The following is a 20,401-nucleotide window of genomic DNA, read 5'->3' on the forward strand; positions in this document are numbered from 1 at the left end:
TAGAAGGTCACAGATGAAAGCAGTGCTGCCACTAAAGGCAGCAGACACAGATAAGGCTCTCTAAACTGGTTCTCAAAATCACATCTCTTTTTTCAAGCCAATGTATACCCTGCAGCTGTGCTCAGCAGAGAGTAACTGATGCTTTTAACTTCCTGCATAATAGAAAAGCTTTTTGAAGAGCATAATATTACAGCGTTTAGTTTTTCTAAATCAAACCCCTACAATCACAAACAAGAGAAGGGGGAAAATAGATACTAAAAGGTACAAGTGGAGATTGTCCGTAAAGCTTTACAGAAGATGGCGGGCAGATGGTGGGGATTTGCAGTGACACAGCTGTTTTTAAAAATAAAGAGGTGGAAGAGGAGAGGCACGATTACAGCTACTGACACATTCCTAAGCCTGTTCACGCAAGAACAAAAATTAAGCTAGCAGTGGGAAATTATTTTTTTTTAAATAATCTGAGTTGACATGTAGAAACATTTTAGAATAATCAGTGGCACCTTCAAGTTTCTTTTCCAATCATCAGTCTTCTATAACTACAAAGTAAAGGTGACTACAAAAGCACTAACCTACTATGAGATACTAAAAAGACAATGTCATAATTATTTCCAGTGCCTCTAAACAGCACACATTTTTGCTGTAAACCTTTCAATTATAAAAAGACAATTACATCAAATCATCGAATAAACAACAGAAATTGTTATTTGTTTGAATTTCCTATGAAGGGCTTTGATTTTTCACATCAGTATTTTTTTTCAGACGTTACTAATAGATTGCATAGATAAAGCAATGCAAGGAATAGTAAGATGTATGGGGGCTATTACAGATTTAACAGTATGGGAGGCGAAACAGGAAAATGCCCGAATTCAACAGGGTATCAAGCACTGAATACAAATATAGTAAGAACAGAGTATTTTTAAACTGAGTAGTAATTTATATAAAAATACTTCATTTCATAGAGACCTTTCACTCATTTTTAATGCATATTCTCATATATGTCTCCTACAGCTACAAAAAGCTTGTCAGGCGAACACTAAAAAGGTTGTTATTCTAGTGTAAAAGCCTGTCTTCCCCAGAGAATCCAGTGAAGCTCTTTCTTGACAGGTTTGTTTATGAAATCAGCCGTCTTCCAGTTAAGCTATTCCTAGATCCAAGAAATTTTACGTTGAGAGGTACCACTGATACCAAAAATACTTTTTTATCATTCTTCACGGTGTCACCTTTTTCACACTGCATTAGCTCGCTTTCTTCTGAATATTAAAAATGACTTGCCAGTGTAAACTACCTTTAAAAAAACCACAAACCAGCTAATTTTCTGAACGTACGAGCTAGGACCCAACACAACAAAAACGTTATCCAGCACCAAACCACTAAAAAATTTTTCATACCTACCTCCAGAGCCACTGGGGCTGGCTTTTGCTAGAGCTGGGTATAGAACTGAATGGGCTGTAGGTGAACCCCATCACAAAAAAGCACGTATTCCACGCATTTACTCCATGATCTCTCCCTCCACAGTATCTGGGCTGCTCCCAGTCCAAAGACAATAGCGAAGTGACTGGTGTAGGTGCTGCCCTAGCACACAAACTCACTCAACATCTGAAGACATTTAAATTAAGTTTATTTATACCAGGTTTTCAAAATCAAATATTTCAAAGAAACTCAATACTTATAGACAGGTGCTACATTGATGATCTTTGATCCACCGTTAAGTGCCGTGTTTTCATTCTACAATCATTAACTCGCCACCACAAACTAAGGGGAACTTACAGAACTTTATAAAGTAGGCAGACATGGAAACTTGGTTTATACTGGAATTGGCATAAGAGAGTAAAGCTTATTATCAAATTGTGGCAATTACTGTATTCCATCACTCGTTCTGAGGGAATGGTACAGCAGCAGAAGACTCTTCCAATTAAAAGAAACACTTTGGGTTTTAACTGAACATACGCAAAATCCATTTGAAGAGCTGACTAGGAGGGATTCTTGAACTCCACTCCATATAAATTTAAACTTTGCATTTCTAAAATCGCCACAAGCACAAACCTCATCTCCTCACCCTGATCTTGGACCGATTTCCCTTTTTTGGAAAAATCAAACCCTCACGTCTATACCTCTTCCAGGATTTACCAAATCAAAACAACTGCTGGTTTTGGAAGTATTTTTTTAGAAGAAAAATGCCATTTCTGCACAAGCTACTCCCATGAAAAATTTGACATTTCTTTATCAATAAAATAACTGAAGCCAAGATACCCAAAAGTCACGTCTACACGGAGATACACAGAAGATACTCAACTTGAGAGGATTTTCCTCCACTCCTCGATCACAATGAGGCCCTCACCATTTTGCATAATGACAGAAAACAACAGCTGACAAACCATTTTGGAACAGATGCCAGCTGTCTCTCATTTGTTTTATAATTCAAACAGTAACAGTTCTGTAGCACTTTATTGTTTTGTTTTGTTTTTTTTTAAAAAAGCAAGCCATCTAAATTGGATCTCGCATCAGTCAGTCATTTCAAGAACAAACTGAAGGCAAGCTGATCCTTTTGGATCCAAAACTTGTTTTGGTAGGAATCTTTACATAAATACAGTTTGTGCTTCGATTTTATATCTACTTGGACTGAGTGAATATACACCTAAGCTAGTTTAAAAAAAAAAGAAGTAACCTTTAATATTCAACTTGGAAGCCACAGACATCTTTCCAGACTGTTTGCAGCAGAGACAAACGATAAATTTAAACACAGTACTGCTTTAAAAAGTATACTGTCTAAAATGAAATTCAATTGGTTTATTAAAATCTAACTTTTTCAGTTTTGGCTTTTTCTAAAGAAATCATTTGTACCTTGTGAAAAATCAGTTAAAAGATCATTTCATTATACTTTACTGAACTCAAGTCAAACATAAAGCACAAAGTAGATCTTTACATTAAACTGGGCTTTGCACACAACGCGAATAATCAGAAATAGACTATTTTGAGGAATAAAATGTGGGTTTTTTTATCTAGACAACATGCATACCATCAGTTACTTCTCAACCTTAAAAGGTACCTGAAAGGAGAGTTTTGTAGAACAAACCCAAGACTCATTAATACACTTAGTTAAGTCAGTGGTCATCATGCCTTTTTAGTTAAATTCTACTGAAGTTTAGTCTACATAGAACAGCTAACACAATGAGGTGTGCAAGTCATAGGGATAGCCAGAAGCCTGAAACAAAGTCTTAAAGTTCTACAGGACAAGAGAGCCTAAACACAGTACCACTAGGTCATTTAAACTATTTATAAAATAATTTAAAAAAAACACCCAAACACAAAAAGAAGATTTTGCTTATTATCTGCTTCCTTGTTGAAAAAGGCTGTGGACTGAACATAAAGGGCCCATATTTAAAAGCTCCACAGTTCTACTCTACCAACTTTTTAAAACAAGGTAATGATAAAGAGCATTCCTTCTAGCAGCGTGTACAGTTCAGCTGCCAGTGGCTGCCTAACAGCGCTCCTTTATGCATACCAGGAGAATCATGTCCAGTTTTGCCATTTGTGGATAACGATGACAAGATACAAAAGCATGTGTTTGCCATAAATAGCTCTGGCTAACGGAGGATTGCTCACACAGAGCAGATCAAATTCTCTATAAGGAGAGCATTATTTGGCTCCCAGCCAAAACATGTCCCCAGTGCAAGCCTCAGTAGTGGCAAACACTTTCCAGTTCTATTTACATAGAAGCTAACAAGGAGAACGGTTCATTTAGGCTATTTCTTGTACCAAGTCCATCTTAACTGCGATACTCAAGACACAACAATTATTTACTGGATTCAAATTCTGCATAGAATTGTCATTACACATTATCTTACCAAAAAAGACAGTGAGCTGTAAGATTTCGTGCAGGGTTTTACTCTGACGTGTAGAACTTTAAGAACCTTCAGGTATGAAACACACTGCGTGGTTAATTACTTCATATTTTTACGTTTCTGACACATTTCATGGAACTAATGGTCTCCGATAGTGGTATCTTCTTTAACGGTAAACTAGGAGCAGGTCCTTTATCGAATGACCAGAACAGAGCCACAAAGTATTGTAAAGCAGTGCCCAAATCACAGTTAGGAATGAAAAATTTGCAATATTTAAGATGCGATTAACGATTGTTTATCTTTACAATACTTTTCACAGAAGTTATTTGAAATATGCTTAATTTAAACATACTTAAAAACTATATTTTCCAATGAAAACAAGGCAACGTTCTGTAATAAGCCACAAGTTTTATTGCAACGTGGCCAGGTTTTGATCTCAAAAAAACAATGTTCCATTTAAGGCTCTTTTTAATACAGAAATTGCCACCATGACTGATGTTGTACAAAACTTTTAGTGTTTCAAGACTCACATGGTAAACAGATAACTTCTACTTCTGTTCAGTAGTGTACATTCAATGGAAAACAAAAGGCATCGTAACAGCTACTTCATTTATAAAGATATGCATGTAACAGGAATGAAACTGAGGTACTACAATAATTTGATGACACAGTTACAGCAACTTAATTGGCATTCCTTTGGGGCAGGGGCAGGGGCGGGTCAAACATATTACAAAAAAGTGCTTTAAATGCATAGTGTTGTGTGCTGCCATGTCACAAAAATAGGCTTGTCAAGGCAGGTGAGGTGTATGAATGCACAAGAGCCTCATGGAACTGCAATCAAGTGCAACTGTAAGTAATACTGTATAGAGTCTACCATCCGACCAGTGGACAATACTTTCAAGGCATTCAATTAGCTTACCCTTTGCTGTCTGCTAGACTATTCACATTAACTATCACATTCATTGTACATGTTGCAAGGAATGCCTGCAACGTCAGTTTTGGCTAAAAGTGTGACGTGAAAGCATTCCTTGGATCCTACATAAAACTACCAGGATTAAACAGTCTAATGGCAATCACTGGTAGACTGCTTAACAATGACATCTCCTTCAGGGGCATTACGGAAGGGACTTATTTTTTGAGGAGGGAATGGGACAGGGAGACTAATACTATTCCAATTGAACGAGCTGCAGAAATGGAAGCTCCTTAGATCCAGATGGCACTTGTCTGTCTTTTTATAAGGGTTTTCCTTCAAGTGAAACTACCACGTTGCCTCCCAATTTCTCTCCAAGTGTTGAACGGTCCTTAATATCATCCAAACCATTTACTTGCCACTCATGTTTAATACCTGAAAGAGAAATGGACGACAATGTACTTGTGAGAACCTCAACATCTACAAGGCATTATAATTAACGAGCAAAACATTTTTAGGTCCGCACCTGTAAATTTCTTTTTAATGGCATCTTTAGAGCTTGCGTAGATCATCTTGCTTTTTAAAGGTGCACTTTCAGGAGCCCTTTAAAGGAAAGAAGAAAACCACAACAAAACAGTTATTCAGTCACCCAGTGTCAACTCCAGAATATTCAATTTTATCAGCAAGCTCTGCTTTTACACACCAGAATATAAATACCAGGTCTTCTTTCTTAGATTCCTTTGTCTCGTACGTGGCATCATACAAAGCGTATCGGCAATCGTTCAAAGGTAGCAACTTCACAAAAGCTGTATAGGGGTCCTCCACAGTATCTCCAATGTCACCAACCAATATCTGCTTTGACTCCTCTACAATTATTTGTTTTTTGTCATCACTTAAGCAGAAGAGAACGGCTTTCTTTCTTTTTTTAATCTCTTCTGGGGTTGAAGATTTCCTTACTTTCATATCATTAAAAACCTTTATGACTTCATCATTCACTGTTACTCCAGAAGCCTGTAAAACAAGATCAAAGGAATAGTTTAAACAGCAAAAATTAACTCGCTAGAAAAGATGGTAGCCCACAGTGCTAGATAAAGAAGTCTGCCTGCCCTGTAAGAACAAAAGTACTATACCCAACCTGAGCACACACTATGAGTTTGGTGATCTTTGCAGGACTGGTGCAGAAGGCACAAAGGAGGCATAGATCCTGTACTGTCTTGCTGCAGATCTCAGCATCTTCAGCTGTGATTCTGGACAGTAGCTTTATACAACTAAGCGCACCACTGGACTAAAGCAGCTTCCCATTACCCTCTCATGCACTTGGCCCAAATGGGGGGAGGAGGAGAGGGGTGGGGGAAGAGTGGGAATGGAAGAGAGGAGAAGAGTGTCCTTTTGGTTTAGGATGGGGTGGGGGTGGATTTTTTGTTATTTTTTTTAGTGGAACAAATGCTACAGCAGCAGCTCACATCCAGCACTGTCATGACTCTCATTTTGTTGGGTGATGTAAGGCTCTACAAGCAGCAGAAATGTTTTCTGCATTGTGTCAGCTTCAACCCCGCGCTTCAAGAGCTCCCGGGTCTCCCTTCACGCTGCCGCACCAGTATTATTCGATCGCGCTTCCTTCACACAAAAACACAGCTACAACGCGCACAGCTCCCCGCAGGGCTCGCTACGCCGTTCAAACCCCGAGCCTAAAAGCAGCGAGAAAACCAAACACCGACAGGGCAAACGAGGCGCTCACGGCACAAGGAAAGCCGTTCCGCAAAGCCCACCGCAAGCGAGCGGCACCCGCCCGCAGCGCCCGCGCTCCGGGCCCGGCAACAACCCCCGCGGCGGCGGCGGCGGCGGCCCGGGGCGGGGCGGGCGGGCAGGTGCGCGGTTCGCCGGAGCCGGCGGCTTTGTCCCGGGGGAGCCCGCCTGCCCCCTTTCCCCGCTTTGTTCGAGGGGACGGCGCTCGCCTCCGGGCAGCCGGCGTCCCGCCGCCCCGCGTCCACCCCCGCTCCGGCCCCAGCGCTTCCAGCCGGCCGCCCCGGGACACGCCGCGGGCCCGGGCCCCGGGCGGGCCGCAGCGGCGGCTCCCCCGGAGGGCGCCGGCAGCCCCTCTGCCCGCGCCCGCCCCTCTCTCGCACGGCCGGGCGATGCCGCAGGGAGCGCTGCGCCGCCCGCCCGAGCCCGCCCGCCGGCCCCCGGCCCCGCCGCGGCCCGCCCCGCCACCCGCTCTTGCCCCGCGGCCGCTCCCACCGCCCCTTCCCCCCGCACCCGGCTAAAATTAGACTAAAATGGCCGCCGGAGGCCGCGCCGCGCCGGGCCTGCTCGGCTCGGCTCGGCCCCGCCGGGCCCCGCCGCCGCCGCCGCCGCCCCTGCGAGCCGCCCCCGCCGCCCTCCCCCGCTCGGCCGCGCCGCGCCGCCCTTACCATGGCGCCGGGTCCCGGGGCGGCGGCGGCGGCGGCTGCCTGCGGTGCGGGGCTGCTGCGCGCAGGAGAACGCGGCGCTGCGCTGCGCTGCGCTGGGGGCGAGGCGGGCGGGGACTCGGCCCGGGCGGGGGATGAGCCGCGGCGGCCGGGGAGGGCCGGTCACATGGGCCGCGCCGCCACCACGTGCCGCCGGGCCGCGCCGCGCCGGGCCGCCCCCCGCGGGGCAGGGCCGGGCCGGGCCGGGCCGGGCCTGGCCTGCGGGCACCGGCCGCCCTCCCACCGCCCGGGCCCGGGGCCCGGCCGCCCGCGCCGCGGGGAGGCGAGGCCAGGCGCCGGCGCGGCCCCGCGGGTGCGGCTGGCGGCGGCGGGGCGGGCGGCTCCTGCTGGCTCCCCGGGCAGCTCCCCCGGCCCGCCGCGGGCCTGCCCCGCCTGGCTGCCGAGGGGCCGGCGCGCCCCGGCGCGGGGCGCGGGCAGCCGGTAGCAGCCGCCTCAAGGTCGGGCACGGTACGGCGGCGGGGGCCGGCCTCGCCTGCCCGGGGCGCGGCTGGGCCCGGCCGAGGCGCTCGCCGCCGCTCTGACGTCGCGATTTCGGCGTCGCCCCCCCGGATGCCCTCGGTGGCCGGGCGTCGCCCGGGCCGCCGGCTGAGGGACGTTCTGTGGCGGCGGAGCCGTGCGGGGGAAGGGCCGGGCCGAGCGCGGGGTGCGGGGCAGCTGCCCGGGCCGTGGGGCCGGACACGGAAGGGGCAGCATCAGCGGGTGGGAAGGAGGATGGGGTGGCTGGCCAGAAGACAGGCAAGGGTACGGATCAGCCTGCGGAGCGTGTGCCGCCTGCCCCTGCCGAGCTGGACGCTGCGTGGGGCGCGGGACACCAGACACGGAGCGTTTTACCGTCTGTCCGGCCGAGTGGACCAGAGGGCTGGCAGCGCTGTGCGCCTCCGGGGCTGAAAGCCCAGAGACCCGACACACGCTGGGCCTCGAGCACTGCACGTGTGAGCGCCCGGTGTGTGCATGGCCACGCAGCCGCCTCTCCCCAAAACACCCCAGTTGTTACCAGTACCTTGGTGGAAACCAGCAAACTAGTGTTTGTCAGCCTACAGGTATATACATAGATATATACGCACACGTTCACAATGCATTGTGTGAGGGATGTGGGATTTTTTCCTGTTTCTCCATTACTATACGCCGCCACGTTGGCCAGATGAGCAATGATGTTTGCCATCACCATGATGAGTTACATCTTGCCCTCTCCATATGCAGAAGTCCACACCAAATTGCATTCTCGATATCTAAAGTTTGGCCCGTCAGCCCTGAAATCACTAACCTGCAGCTGTGTTACCCCTCTGCTCCTTACAGGTAGGCGTTTGGGACTCCCTACCACCTCTGAGCTGAAAACAGCATTAGACTCAACTATTTTCCAGCTGATGGCCACTTGTTTACTCTTTCTGCCTGTTCTGTGCCAGCACTGTGGGACCCTGGAAGGGGTACCTTTATTGCGTATTTGCATTTGAAGAGTTACCCAATTCAGTTTTCAAATACAATATGTGCTGCTTTTTGATCAGACAAGTAACTAGTCAGGATCGGTGAAAATTGTTACGGGAATGAATAGCATAAATCCTAAACCGGTTGACCCTCAAGACACAGTTTTATGGTTGGCTTAAACCAACAGAAGTCCATGGGAAGGTCTTGACAGCCCCATTTCTGGGCATCTGCTGCTCTTTTACAACTTCATGGACTGGGGTGGACCTAAGTGGTTTCAGATCCTCATTGTCAGGATGGTTTAATGCATCCCAAAACAGCCTCCATGACACTGCAGCATGGCATGGCATGCTGCCTGTGTGACACATGCCCTTCTCAGTGTCCCAAACGCAGGTCTGCATCTTTTCAGCCATATGCAATGTCAGGACACCACTGTGGCAAATAGTGGCATGAGGGTTCCTTCACCTTTGATAGCAGATGTAGCTGTGCACATGTGCGATACATCCTCTGGAGCCTGAGACCACAGCCACCACCATGGGCTCAGCAGGCTTCTTCTAATGCTTGTACACTACCATGAAACTGCTGTGTTTGAGTGCCCTGATCTTGTGCCCTCGCAGTGCTCCTCAGCCGCCCGTGCAGGGCCTCTGCACCGCACATCCCAAGCTTGTAAAAGGAAAGGTGGCGAAGGAGTTACCAGCTCCGGAGTTGCATGGGTAGATGCTCCAGGGATGACAACTCCAAAACTGTGCATGACTCACCCTCTGTCTTTACTTCCATGGAAACTGAATAATGAATCAGAAGTGTTTATTATTCTCTTCACCTTGCAAGTTGCGTACCTGAGGCACCCAGGCACACAGGGCTGCTGCTGCACATCACTGACGGGTACCTGGCAGTTGTCAGGGTACAGAAGAAGCAAGGGCTGAAGAAGGACTATTCTGTGACTTCATGGAAATCTCCAAGAAAGAAATGATTTATCCAGAATCTGAGAGCATTTCTCAGGGGTGAAAAAGAGGTCATAGGTAAACAGAAAGGGGCCCTCATTTTCAAGAAAATGAACGATGGACTCCCGGTGACTGCAGCAATCACAGAAGGAACTTGTGATAGAGCCCAGGGGTGACCTCAGAGGCCACAGAAATGGCCAGCATCCAGCCAGGAGCAATAATGACCAAGCAAATCTTACTGCTGGAGCACACTAAGACAAAGCTGGTTCCTCACCGTGGCATCTCGCTGAACTCCAGAAGCATTGAGTTTCACTACCCTTGTGCCACAAGACCTGCATCCCACCAGGCACCACTGAAATAGCCCTATGATTCAGAGGGCCCAGCAGCAGCAGCAGCAGCAGCAGCAGCAGCACTAAAAGCTTTGTGAATGATACCCTGTGTGGAGCACATGCCTCTGAGGAAGCCCTCCAAGCCTCCCCTCACCCTCCGGGGATGGAAGCTATGACTCACCGTGAAGCAGAAGGCACTGTTTGTTTGGATTCAACTCCTGGATGCTCATTAGTGTGAAGTGACTATAATGGACTAAGTTGCCTTATGCACTGAAGCTCTCTGGAATCATAGTCCTTTCCTTCTGTGTGCCGTGCATCCTCTTTGCTTCTCTGTCAACGTCACTAAACTCAGTGCTGCCATTTCCGCCACGTTTCCCATGGAAGCAAGGCTACTGCTTGCCCTCCTCGGGCATCCCCTCTCTCACGGGGGCTATTCCTTGTCCCAGTGACTTTTTAACCTGTTAGCTTATTTGAGTTAAATCTGGCAGAAGGACAGAGGTCACAAAAGTAATTAAGATCCTTAATTAAGTAATTAAGTTTCATAAAATAATTCATTTGAGATAGAAGAAAGTGGGGCTGTATGCCTTACCAGTTCAACTCGGGAACTTGTTGGTTTTTGCTAGGAGACATCAGATCTCTTATGGTGTGGCCAGATTACCTTCAGGAAGAGGACTCCAAAGGGAAAGCAGAAGAACCTGCGTGTAGGTGTATGCTGAAATAACAGAAAGTCTTAACACCATTCAGTCAAAAAAATCAATCTGTTCGGAGAGGGAAATCCCTAGGAAACTGCATTCAATGAGATCTGTTGCTCAGGGCACTTCCCTTCCCCCTTTGCTCTCCTGTTGTACCTCTGGAAAATGTCCAGTTTCCCTCCAGCAATTCTGTATTTTCAGTGGGAGTGCAAAGAATGCTGGATAAAATCTAACCTCTTGTAGTGTAAGAGAGTGTTAGAGAAAACCTCAGTGAAAGGCAAACGCTGAGGTTTTATGCCTTTCCTTACATTGCGGGTACCTTTTTTTTAAAAAATCAGGTGGTAGATGTATCTGACTGTAAGCGGGGGAGCCTACCAAGGTTTTGCTGCAAGCTGGTGAGACCTGCGTGGGCTCCCACGCGCTGCCCCTGGGAGCCTGCAGCGAGGGGCAGAGTGCGTGTGCTGGTGTGGAGCTCAGCTCCCCAGCGAGCCCCGCTGCCAGCCCAGGAGGTGCCTTGGCAGGGTCACTTCTGCCGGCTGAAGCGACTTCTTCCCCTTCTTCCACCGGTGTGGTCCCAAAGGCCCTCTGCGGCTCCGAGCTACCAGCCAGCTTCCTCATGGCTCGGGCAGGGCTGAGGACCAGCGCGGTGCCCGAGGAGCCAGGCCGTGCCTGCTGGCCTCTGCCCACCGCGGGGACGGGTGAGCCGTGCCCGTTGCGTCACCCTCTCCCGGTGCCAGGACATTCCTCCGGCTGAGTCACGCTCCAGGCTCCCGCCACGCTCGGCAGCCCCAGCGCGGCCACGGGGTGCTGCCGGCCCGCCAGCCGCTGCCCCGGCGTGGGTACCCGGGCTGCCAGGCTGCCTGCCGCCCTGCCAGCCCCAGCCAGGCCCCGGGGTCCCCCCGCCGCCCCTCGTGCCGCGGGGGGACAGGGCTCCGGGAGCTGGGGCACGATTCCCTCCAGCTGCGGTGCCGGCTTGGGAGCTGTGATACTTGGGTTGGTTTAAGCAGCCCCTTCCTTCCCCTGCCAAGAAGAGCTGCTTTTCTGACGGTGCGGCCCAGCCGCTGATGAAAATCCACTTTTTTTTTTTTTTTAATTTATTTATTTTTTTTTTTTATTCCCTTGGAAAGCTCTTCAACCATCCGCATTCGCTGGCTGAGTTCACCTTACGGCAGGAGAGCAGGCAAAGGGAGGCAGGAGGAAGCAGCGTGAGCCCAGCGCAGCGGGCACAGATGCTCGAGGAGCAGCAGCCACAAACCGTTCGGGACAGGGTGGAATTCCCCCCTCTCCCCCCGTGACTCCCAGCGCCGTGCTGGTAAGTCACACGTGCCAGTGAATCATAGCGCTGTGCAGCCGTGGGCCTGCCATTGGTCAACGGACAATAAACGAGGGATTTAATTAAAATGTTATGTCTTGTAATGACATCATTTTAGGGGTGGTATTCAAACATAGCAAAAAAGGAAATAAATATTCTTCCAGTGAGAGAAACATGAAAACTAATGGCAGAAAAATGGCTACACAGAACAAAAAATTCCCCTGAAGGCTAAAACAGGGAAACTTTGCTCAGCCTTATTCATAAAAACAGAAAATAGTAATTATTTTTAAGTAATTAGCACATATTTGACATTCACAAAGGTTTGCACATTTATAGCACTAGAAAAACTTAACTACTGTTTACCCTGCTAGCCTTTGTAGATTCCCGTATGCCCTGCAAAATGCATTTTCCCCATGAGCAGTTTCTTCCCCGGTCTCTCTTTTTGCTGCTTCATGTTTACAGCTGAGATAAATTTACAGCATAACCTCAGGTGAGGAAAGATTTGTAAGATCAGCCACTGTCTATATTAATTACTCAATTTATTCACTCTTTTTTTTTCCAGACAACTTTCACTTCCATGGTAAAGACAGTATTTTTATTTCACTTCTACTTGTAGCGTTTTTATTTCAAGGTCGCAAAGCTCTTGTTTAAAATTATTAATGAAGTTTCCTTCCTGATGAGTGTTATTTATCCCATTAATGGGTTGTCTGGGATCACCCAGGAAGGCTGTGGTGAGCCCCGGCACAGGGCAGGGAGGCTTGGGTCCCCGTCCCTGCTTTAAACCCCAGACCACCCCTCCTAAGGAAGGAAACGTAGGTCAGGCAGAACGATTAGTTTCTTGGTACCTCTGTTTCAAGCAAACAGCAAAGTCAGGCCTTGCTTCTCAAAAAGCATCCTCTGACAACACTAGGTTCGAGGAGTCTGATGTTGGCTGTTACCCCCAAGTACCGATGTGCCAGAGGGATGCATATATCTATACATACAGTGAAGCAGAACCTCGGCTATATAGCAGACATGGATGCAATATGGTAAATCCCATCTAAAGAGAGGAAGTGTAAATAGCAGCATCGTTTTCTGGGAGCAAGGTGCTTGCTGTGCATCACAGAATAGTGCTTATTACAGTAAAATGGCAAGAAGGGAGCCAAAGTGACCTTTAGAAAACCAGGCATATATAGCCGACCTATACACTGGGTAAGTGGATTGGGGAAAGAGCTGCCAGAGTGCTTTGGAAGAATAGGCTGTAACACTAAACAAGATACAGATTTTATTATTTAACTATTCTAATAAAATTAAAGTGCAGAAATGTTCTTCAAGCAGCCAAAATGCAATGGTGTAATTTGCTAGATGTATCAGTCACCTGGAAAAACCTCTTCTGGATAATCCATGCCCTTTGTGTTCTTGTTCCGTGTATGCAATATTTTCATATAAAATGAGTTAATGGCAGAGCTCCCTAAAAGTGAAAATCTCTCACACTAAAAGCATGCCAGTTGTGAAACCAGCAGGAAGAAAAACCGAAATGTTTTCTGGTGCTGCCAGCCTGTTTCCAGCTGGAGCACACCGCTTTCAGTTGGAAATACATTATTCTCACTGTCTGCAGCAGAGTTGCTGCTGCACAGAGGAGGGTGGTGCATGGGAAGTCACGCCTGGGAGCTCCTATTGAGGCGCTTTCCCGCAGCCCACGGCATCCACTCCCAGCTGCAGACGAATCCAACAGCGTCATGCTTCTTCCTGGCACTCTTCAAGGACATGCATACGAGTAACACAGAGGAGATGCTGTTCGTAGTTTTGCTGGTTTCTGTCAGGAATTTCTAGCAGAGCCGTACAACTGGGATGCCTAAGGTTAGCGGGGACGTCAATCAATGTGATGGTCCCAGGAGGTGCTTCTTCATTAGCGATTTCACCCCTTGCTATCCTCTTCAAGTTTATGGCAAAAATTCCCTGCCTTTGCCACCAGAAGAAAGTTGTCTGCTACTACAGTGGGTGTTCAGCGCTGCTGTATGCCTCGCTCGAGCCATGTGTCTCTTACTGCTGCAATGTCCCTTTGCTATGCACGTGCCTCAGCAGCGTTCAGCAATTTTTGCTCTTTCCCCCATGTCTTACAAATTGAGTGATAGTCCTTATGCTGGCAGTCTTCAGGTTTTTCCTTCCAAGCTTAGGAAGTCAAATTCTGCTGCCTCCTACGCTAGGATTTCAATAGGCTTGCCACAGCACAGAAGCAGGATTTTATTTCTTTTTAAAATCAGAGTGGAGATAAAAATACAGTCTGTTTTCTTACTCTGTGCTGTGGCTCAACAGCTGGTTCTTTGCTCACTCACAGCATGTAAAATTTAGTACATAAATATAACAAAACTTATGCAAAGAAGAAGTAAGGACAACGGTAGCGTCACCAAAATAAAGTCCACATCTACGACTTCCCTAACAGTGGTTTCATCTTGTTCAGGTTTCTGAAAACTTGTTCGGCCAGAGCAGTGACTCCTCTCGGCAGAGGAGCGGGACAGCTGGAAGGGGTAATTTCTTAAATGGCTTCAGCCTGGTTCACAGAAGGACGACTGCCAACAGTTAGGAAGCGGTCAGACATCTCAGCAGATGACACAGTTTAAACTGGTGCACCTCCAGGAGAAGGTGGCAGTGATTTTAGAAAGCTTTTTCCCTTCTGGATAGATGCATGCAGGCCTTCAAGATGCCGTGGCTGTCTGGCATGTAAGGAATATAACGATTCAACTTTGTTATGCTCTTTTTTACAGAAAAACCTCCCAAAAGTGGGCCCCCTGAGACAGCCAGAGTTCCTGGTGGGACAAGGAATCTGTGTTTTGCAGTGGCTGGACAAGTGCAGAGCAGCTCTGTACACAGATTTCACACAGATTTCGGGCTCTAATTCCAAGTCTTGCAGCTTTGGCCTGGTTCTGCTGCTAGCCTCCATCACTCTGTGCTTCCCCTCCTGCTGGGGTTGTGTCATCACGTTGGAATAAGATCCTTGGAAAACAGGCTGTTTCTAATCATGATCAGCACTTCTATGACATTGTAGGTCCGCTTTAAGGAGACATCTTTGCAATACAAAAAATAATCCCCAGGAAAGGATCAAATCCTCTGCAGGAGATGGAGGAAGCCGTCGCAAAAGTGCCAAGACAAGGGGAGATGAATTCATGTGGCCTATTTAGATTGGAAGCTGCAAAGGCCAGACAAAATGCGGGACAGGAAATGTTGGTTCTAAAGTTTTAATACTATTAAAATTGCTCTGGACAGACCTAGGACTCAGGTAGCAGCATTGCATCTGAATGGAAGGAAATGCTGTCTGATGAAGGTTGAACCGAAGTACTGGTTCCAAGAAACCTTTTAGAAGCAAGATGGACAGCTATGGAAACAAGAGCCGCACAGACTAAACCTACCCAAGCATTGCAAAGCCACCGCACAAAGTATGTTGCTCAAAAAGTTGATCTTGCCTTTTAAAACCACCGAGTTTTTCTTTTTCAGATAGCAACCTAAAAATAAAACATTAGCTAAGCCTAACATGCTAAATACATGAGTTGAGATCACTTTCTGGTGATTGAGGATGGGCTTTAGGATGACTGGGGCACAGGAATATTTATAACCATTGCTGGATCGCGGGACCCGTCGGTCAGTGCGAAAGTGTCCTCTGGTGACAGCAGTGCTCTCGAGTGGTGCGAGCACTGCAGAGCCCAGCATGTGACCGATGGTGGGATCTGCACTGGAATGCTCGCGAAAGGCAACTATGAAGCCCTGATCCCACAGGCAAATCCCCACGCTGCCCAGAATCAAACATCCCAGAACTGCCATCCCAAACCCGACTGTTCCAGCATCCTGGCTCACACTTTGCCATTTCCAACAGGTGATTCCCAGCAGCCAAGCCACAGCACAGCCCATGTTTTCAAGTCCTTCCCTCTCCACCAAACTAATTTCATCCGGGAGGCTCTCAGAGGAGAAAAATTGGAAAGCACATGGATTATCATGTCTGTTCTTATAGGACTATTAATCTAAGAAATACCTACCTATATAAAGCCTGAATAAATTGGTACGCTAAGAATAGCAAATGGACAAAACTCAAGCTGGATGGTGTGTTTTCCTAGCAGAGCAGGAACATCCTCTACGGGACAGCTTCGTGACAAGGGGGATCATGGCACGAGCCTGCCATTTTCAGTTCCTCCCCATGGCACAGTTAAACCAGGTTTAAAGTGTAGACGGTGCCAGAACAACTCCGTGCTGTGACACGATGCCAGCGCAGCGCCACTCTGCTGCTTAAATAAAGCCCCTTTCTTTTGTGGTTCTTCGACACACACCGAGGAAAGGCAAGGCAAAGGACTGCCGAGAAGAATAAGTGAAAGCTGATCTCCTGTGGGCAGCAGCCAGCGCTCCGGAGAGCATGCTGGCGTGGAACATCCTTGTAGGAAACTTGGCCCTATCAAACATTTCTATCATCAAAAGCGAGTGACCTGAACAGCTGGATGTGCCGCGTGCGGTGGGGAGCAGCGCGCAGATGGCGGCTGCCTTCTCCCGCTGCGGCCATGGGCGAAGGAGCTCAGCGGGGTCCAGCACCTCACACCCCGCAGCCCCTCGCGAAGCAACAGCTGATACACGCCTCTGTTTGGAGGCCCAGAAAACATCTTTTTTTTTTCCTTCTTTCGTACTTAAAAAATTTCAATCATGGAGTTGCACCTAAAAAAATATATATTTAAAATTAACTTCAGCGATTTTCCAGAAAAGCAGCGCTACCAACCCAGGAAATGGATATATTACGGTAGAGAAACAAACCCAAAGTTGGCCTCAGTGCACTTTTTGGAAAACATACGCAGCTTGTGCCCTTCTGCCACTGAAGACATTTCAGGTGTAGTTCATATTGATGCTTAGCATTTAATGCACTCCAAATACTAAAAAGCATTGGTTTGGAAAAGTATCCGTCTGCCAGAGGGCAGCTGCGGGTGCGTGGCCAAGGGCGGAGTGCTTCTCAACAGCAGACCAGATTTGTCTGATTACTTAAAAAATAAAACCAAGTTGAACGACAGACCCAGCTGCATGTTGTGAGTGAAGCTCAGGCTGGCGGGTGCGGGGGAGGCAGGAGGAGGCTGGGCTTCACTGCCAGCACCACTCCTGGTCTGAGTAAACGAGTCTTACCAGCACATTCCCAGGTACTGGAGATGAACCTTGTAAAGACACAGAAGTAAAACATTCGTGAATGATAACCAGTATTTTAATAGTCGGTGGCTTACAGCAGGTGAAGATCCAAACCTTTGCGCAAGTACACACACATACGTACACAAACACAGGCACGTGTCAGGGGTGGTGCCACTTCAGCATCCTGATTTGGAAACAGATGGGGAGCAAGGTGATGGCTTTACTACCTGTCGTTTACCTTTTGCATTGGACTTAATCCGTGTTAATTAATGTTCAAACCTAAGCACCCCAAAATGGGAAACTTACTTATCAGTGGTAACTGGAGATTCTCCAGGAGGGGTCGTTATACAGGCGTGACACTGGACATACACACAATCAAGTGCTTCAAGGCAAAGTTTTAATAGAGAGCTGCTTAAGGAAGCACCGGATTAAGGTTGCTGATGAAGGGCGGGAGGCAGAAGGCATCACTTGGTCTGATGGCAGTAGGCTGAGAAATCTCAGCATTTCCCCTTAAAGCTGCCGGGTAGGGTACAGTGAGCACCTCTGCAGAACCAGCCCAGCAAGCCCTGCTGCGGGGGGCACGGCGCCAGTTCAGTGCGGGGGGGATCTCCCGCGGGACGGCAGGCGAGCCAAGCACCGTACAGAAAACGACCTGCGGTCAGCTGGGCACTGGCAATATTTTTGGAGTGAGAAGACTCGTAGGGTAGAAATAGCCCTTGGTAGCCTCAGGGAAGCGTTGCCTGGAATAGTTTTAATCAGTTATGAGAGTGATCAACACCAGACAACGTGACCAGTGTTTGGTGTTATTTATTTCAATACAAACAGATAAAACTTAGATGATCAAGGTCGTTGCAGGGTAAGGGTTAATTCAGTGGTTACATCACTGATTCAAAAATCATAAACCACACATGTAATCTCCTCAATCCTAAAGTACTAGATTACCAGTCCAGCAGCAACATGATGTTGGGCAGGACTCTGGTGTCCCCAGGGATCTGCTCCCTGTGCGTGCCCATAGCAGAACCCCCGTTTTGGCCCACGATAGTTCAGGGGTGGCTGTTTGTGGGGCAGCTGGTGACTGCAGCAAGTTGGGCTGCTCAGGGTCCACCAGTCTCTGCCTCCCTATAATTGTACGTGGACGTTCAAGCTGGTTTTCAGCTGCTTCTTGCTGGTTTCTAATGCCCATATTTGCTAAGATTATGCTAAGGTCATCTGCCTTTACCGTTAATACTAACATTTATGTGATTTCTCCTACAATACCTAAAACCTCACCCTCCGCAGAAGAGCCATCCAACACTGGTTGCAGGGTGGTGGCCCTGGCCCAAACCCTTCACAAAGAAGGGTGCTGGATCAACATGTCACATGCCAGCCCAAAGCAACTCAAGCTTTCCGGCATCATTCAAGGTTTCCAGAAGTTAAAACTCCCAGCAGGTGAGCCTGACACCAGGTATGGCAGTCAAGGTGGTCACCTGCCTCCTAATACAGCTGGAGGGACCCGGCACAACAGCTTTCCTACATTGGTGCCGCTAGCTGACACCCAAGCACGAGCCACCAGCACTGGCTCGACTGCAACCACCACACAAGGCTACACCCAGCATTTGAAGAGGCCTTCTCCTTCTGGCCTCGTCCTGCTCGGGCAGGGAGAGCAGCTTCCACTAACAGCAGCCACCACAGGGATTTCCATTCTGCTTCTGTGGCAGCCGGTGGTGGCCAGGAGGTGAGCGAGTTGTCTTTGAGGAAACACCGAGATTTCCTGGAAGAGACTCTTTGAGGTGGAGCCAATGTCCTCCAAAGAAACCGGCCTCACGATTATGAGAGCGTTATGTACAACAGGCATCAGTAGCAACTGCCGCGGGGGGTTCCTCAGTAGTTCCCAGCCCTGGCATGAACAAAAGGGGCAGAATTGGCACAACAGGAAAAACAGCAGTCTCAGGATACCTGCCAGGGCTAAGACATATTGGAGCTACCAAAACGGGAAGGACTGTGCTGCTTGGAGGACAGACGCCGGCCTCTGAGCTCGGGGAAGCCTACCGCCCGTTTGCCCGAAGCGGCTGGTACGGCCTGATTAGCCAGGGCTGCTGAATCCGAGAGGGAGCCGTTGCCCTTATCCACTTCTGCACCTTTGGGGAACTTTGGCTTGGAGCCCCCAGCAGATACTGCCCATCCCTGCGTGGTAACAGCACATGGGATGGCCGGTCACGGCAAGGCACGGCGTGGAAAGGTGGACAAGGAGCATGAATGTAGCTCAGCCCCTAGGACCAGGAGGGAGGTATGAAGCGATTGCCCTTTTCCCAAAGGGGTATGCGTAAGGGAAATGAACAGCCATGAAAAAACATCTTGACACGACTCGGAAAAAGCATAGCTGAAGTTTGGAAAAGCTGCAATGAAAGCACCAACTGGGGAGCCTGCCGCCAGGCTGGAGCCCCTGGTCCGTGCCCTCCAAGCGCCGCGAAGGCCAGCGCCGGTCAGACCTGCACTGCACAAGCAGCGTATGTGGGTATTTTAAGCACAATTAAGCACAAACCTGCTCAAAGCAGTGGGCACTCTTCAGTATTTCACCTGCCACGTATTGAAGGCCGGCCTTAGGCTTGCAAACTTGGTGAAACCGATAACCTCGCTCACAGCACGAGCACACAAACAGCACCATCACCAGCAGGGATTTGGGTTAAACCATTCCCACCCGCTCTACCCACACTCCCAAGGCTGTGCTGCTGAGGGGAAGGTACTGAAGGAAATAACCTTGGAGAAAGAGCCACAGGAATGAGCAGCTGGCAGTAGGTTGGGGACAGTAGCAATGTAGATTGCATTGGCCACAGGTGGACTTGTTCAGCTCACTGTACCCCCCGCACCCCAAAAAAAAAAAAAAAGGAAGTATTCACATTTAAGTCAATGGGGACTATTCGTGTGAATGAGAACTTGCACAACTGTTTGTGCAACCTGCTAGTCAGGATGTTCACATCCTCCTGGGACCAGACAGATGCAGGGATATCAAGCACAAACTTCACCCTGCAAGTAACTCTGCTGCTGCTCGCATTCCTTACGGAATTTAGCATTCATTGTGGTGGGAATAAGAAATGAGTCTGATCTGGGCAGGAGAGAGACGTCAACTCTGAACAAGGAAAAGCTCACATAGGAACTCTGAAGTACTAAGACATTCCTGAACAATTTCCACCACTGCTCTCACTCTCAGGCTGTTGCTGTTGGTTTTTTTTAAAGAAAAAAGCCCCAAATCCAACACTTCAAACTGATCAGCCTCCCATCTACCACCAGCCGTTCCCCAGGCTCAAGGGAATACCCCTTCCTGCCACCTCTAAGGCAAGGTGAGCACCACAGCAGCAGAGAAACCCCACCACTACAGAGCAAG

The 20,401-nt window shown here is 48.5% G+C and overlaps 1 protein-coding gene and 1 long non-coding RNA gene across 2 annotated transcripts; one reads left to right on the forward strand and one right to left on the reverse strand.

Moving 5' to 3' along the window:
- Positions 1–1,601: 1,601 nt before the first annotated feature.
- CFL2 (cofilin 2) lies at positions 1,602–7,310 on the reverse strand. Its single transcript, XM_055715489.1, has 4 exons — positions 7,164–7,310; positions 5,456–5,763; positions 5,279–5,355; positions 1,602–5,187 (listed from the first exon to the last, which is right to left on the reverse strand). Exons 1-4 carry the CDS (start codon positions 7,164–7,166, stop codon positions 5,075–5,077), a joined length of 501 nt encoding a protein of 166 aa, XP_055571464.1. The 5' UTR covers positions 7,167–7,310; the 3' UTR covers positions 1,602–5,074.
- A 162-nt stretch (positions 7,311–7,472) lies between these two features.
- Positions 7,473–10,889, forward strand: LOC114017252 (uncharacterized). The gene is made up of 2 exons (XR_003562187.2): positions 7,473–8,260; positions 8,517–10,889. It is a non-coding gene; the product is annotated as an uncharacterized LOC114017252 (long non-coding RNA).
- The last annotated feature ends 9,512 nt before the right edge of the window (positions 10,890–20,401 follow it).

The sequence above is a fragment of the Falco cherrug genome, chromosome 7 (genome assembly GCF_023634085.1).
Source record: "Falco cherrug isolate bFalChe1 chromosome 7, bFalChe1.pri, whole genome shotgun sequence".
NCBI lineage: Eukaryota > Metazoa > Chordata > Aves > Falconiformes > Falconidae > Falco > Falco cherrug.

Excerpts from the sequence above, each read along its gene's own strand:
- CFL2 (XM_055715489.1), bottom strand. Across the intron at positions 5,356-5,455 it reads GACCTGGTATTTATATTCTG|GGCTCCTGAAAGTGCACCTT; the intron begins GTGTGTAAAAGC and ends TTTCCTTTAAAG. Across the intron at positions 5,188-5,278 it reads CATTAAAAAGAAATTTACAG|GTATTAAACATGAGTGGCAA; the intron begins GTGCGGACCTAA and ends TTTCTCTTTCAG.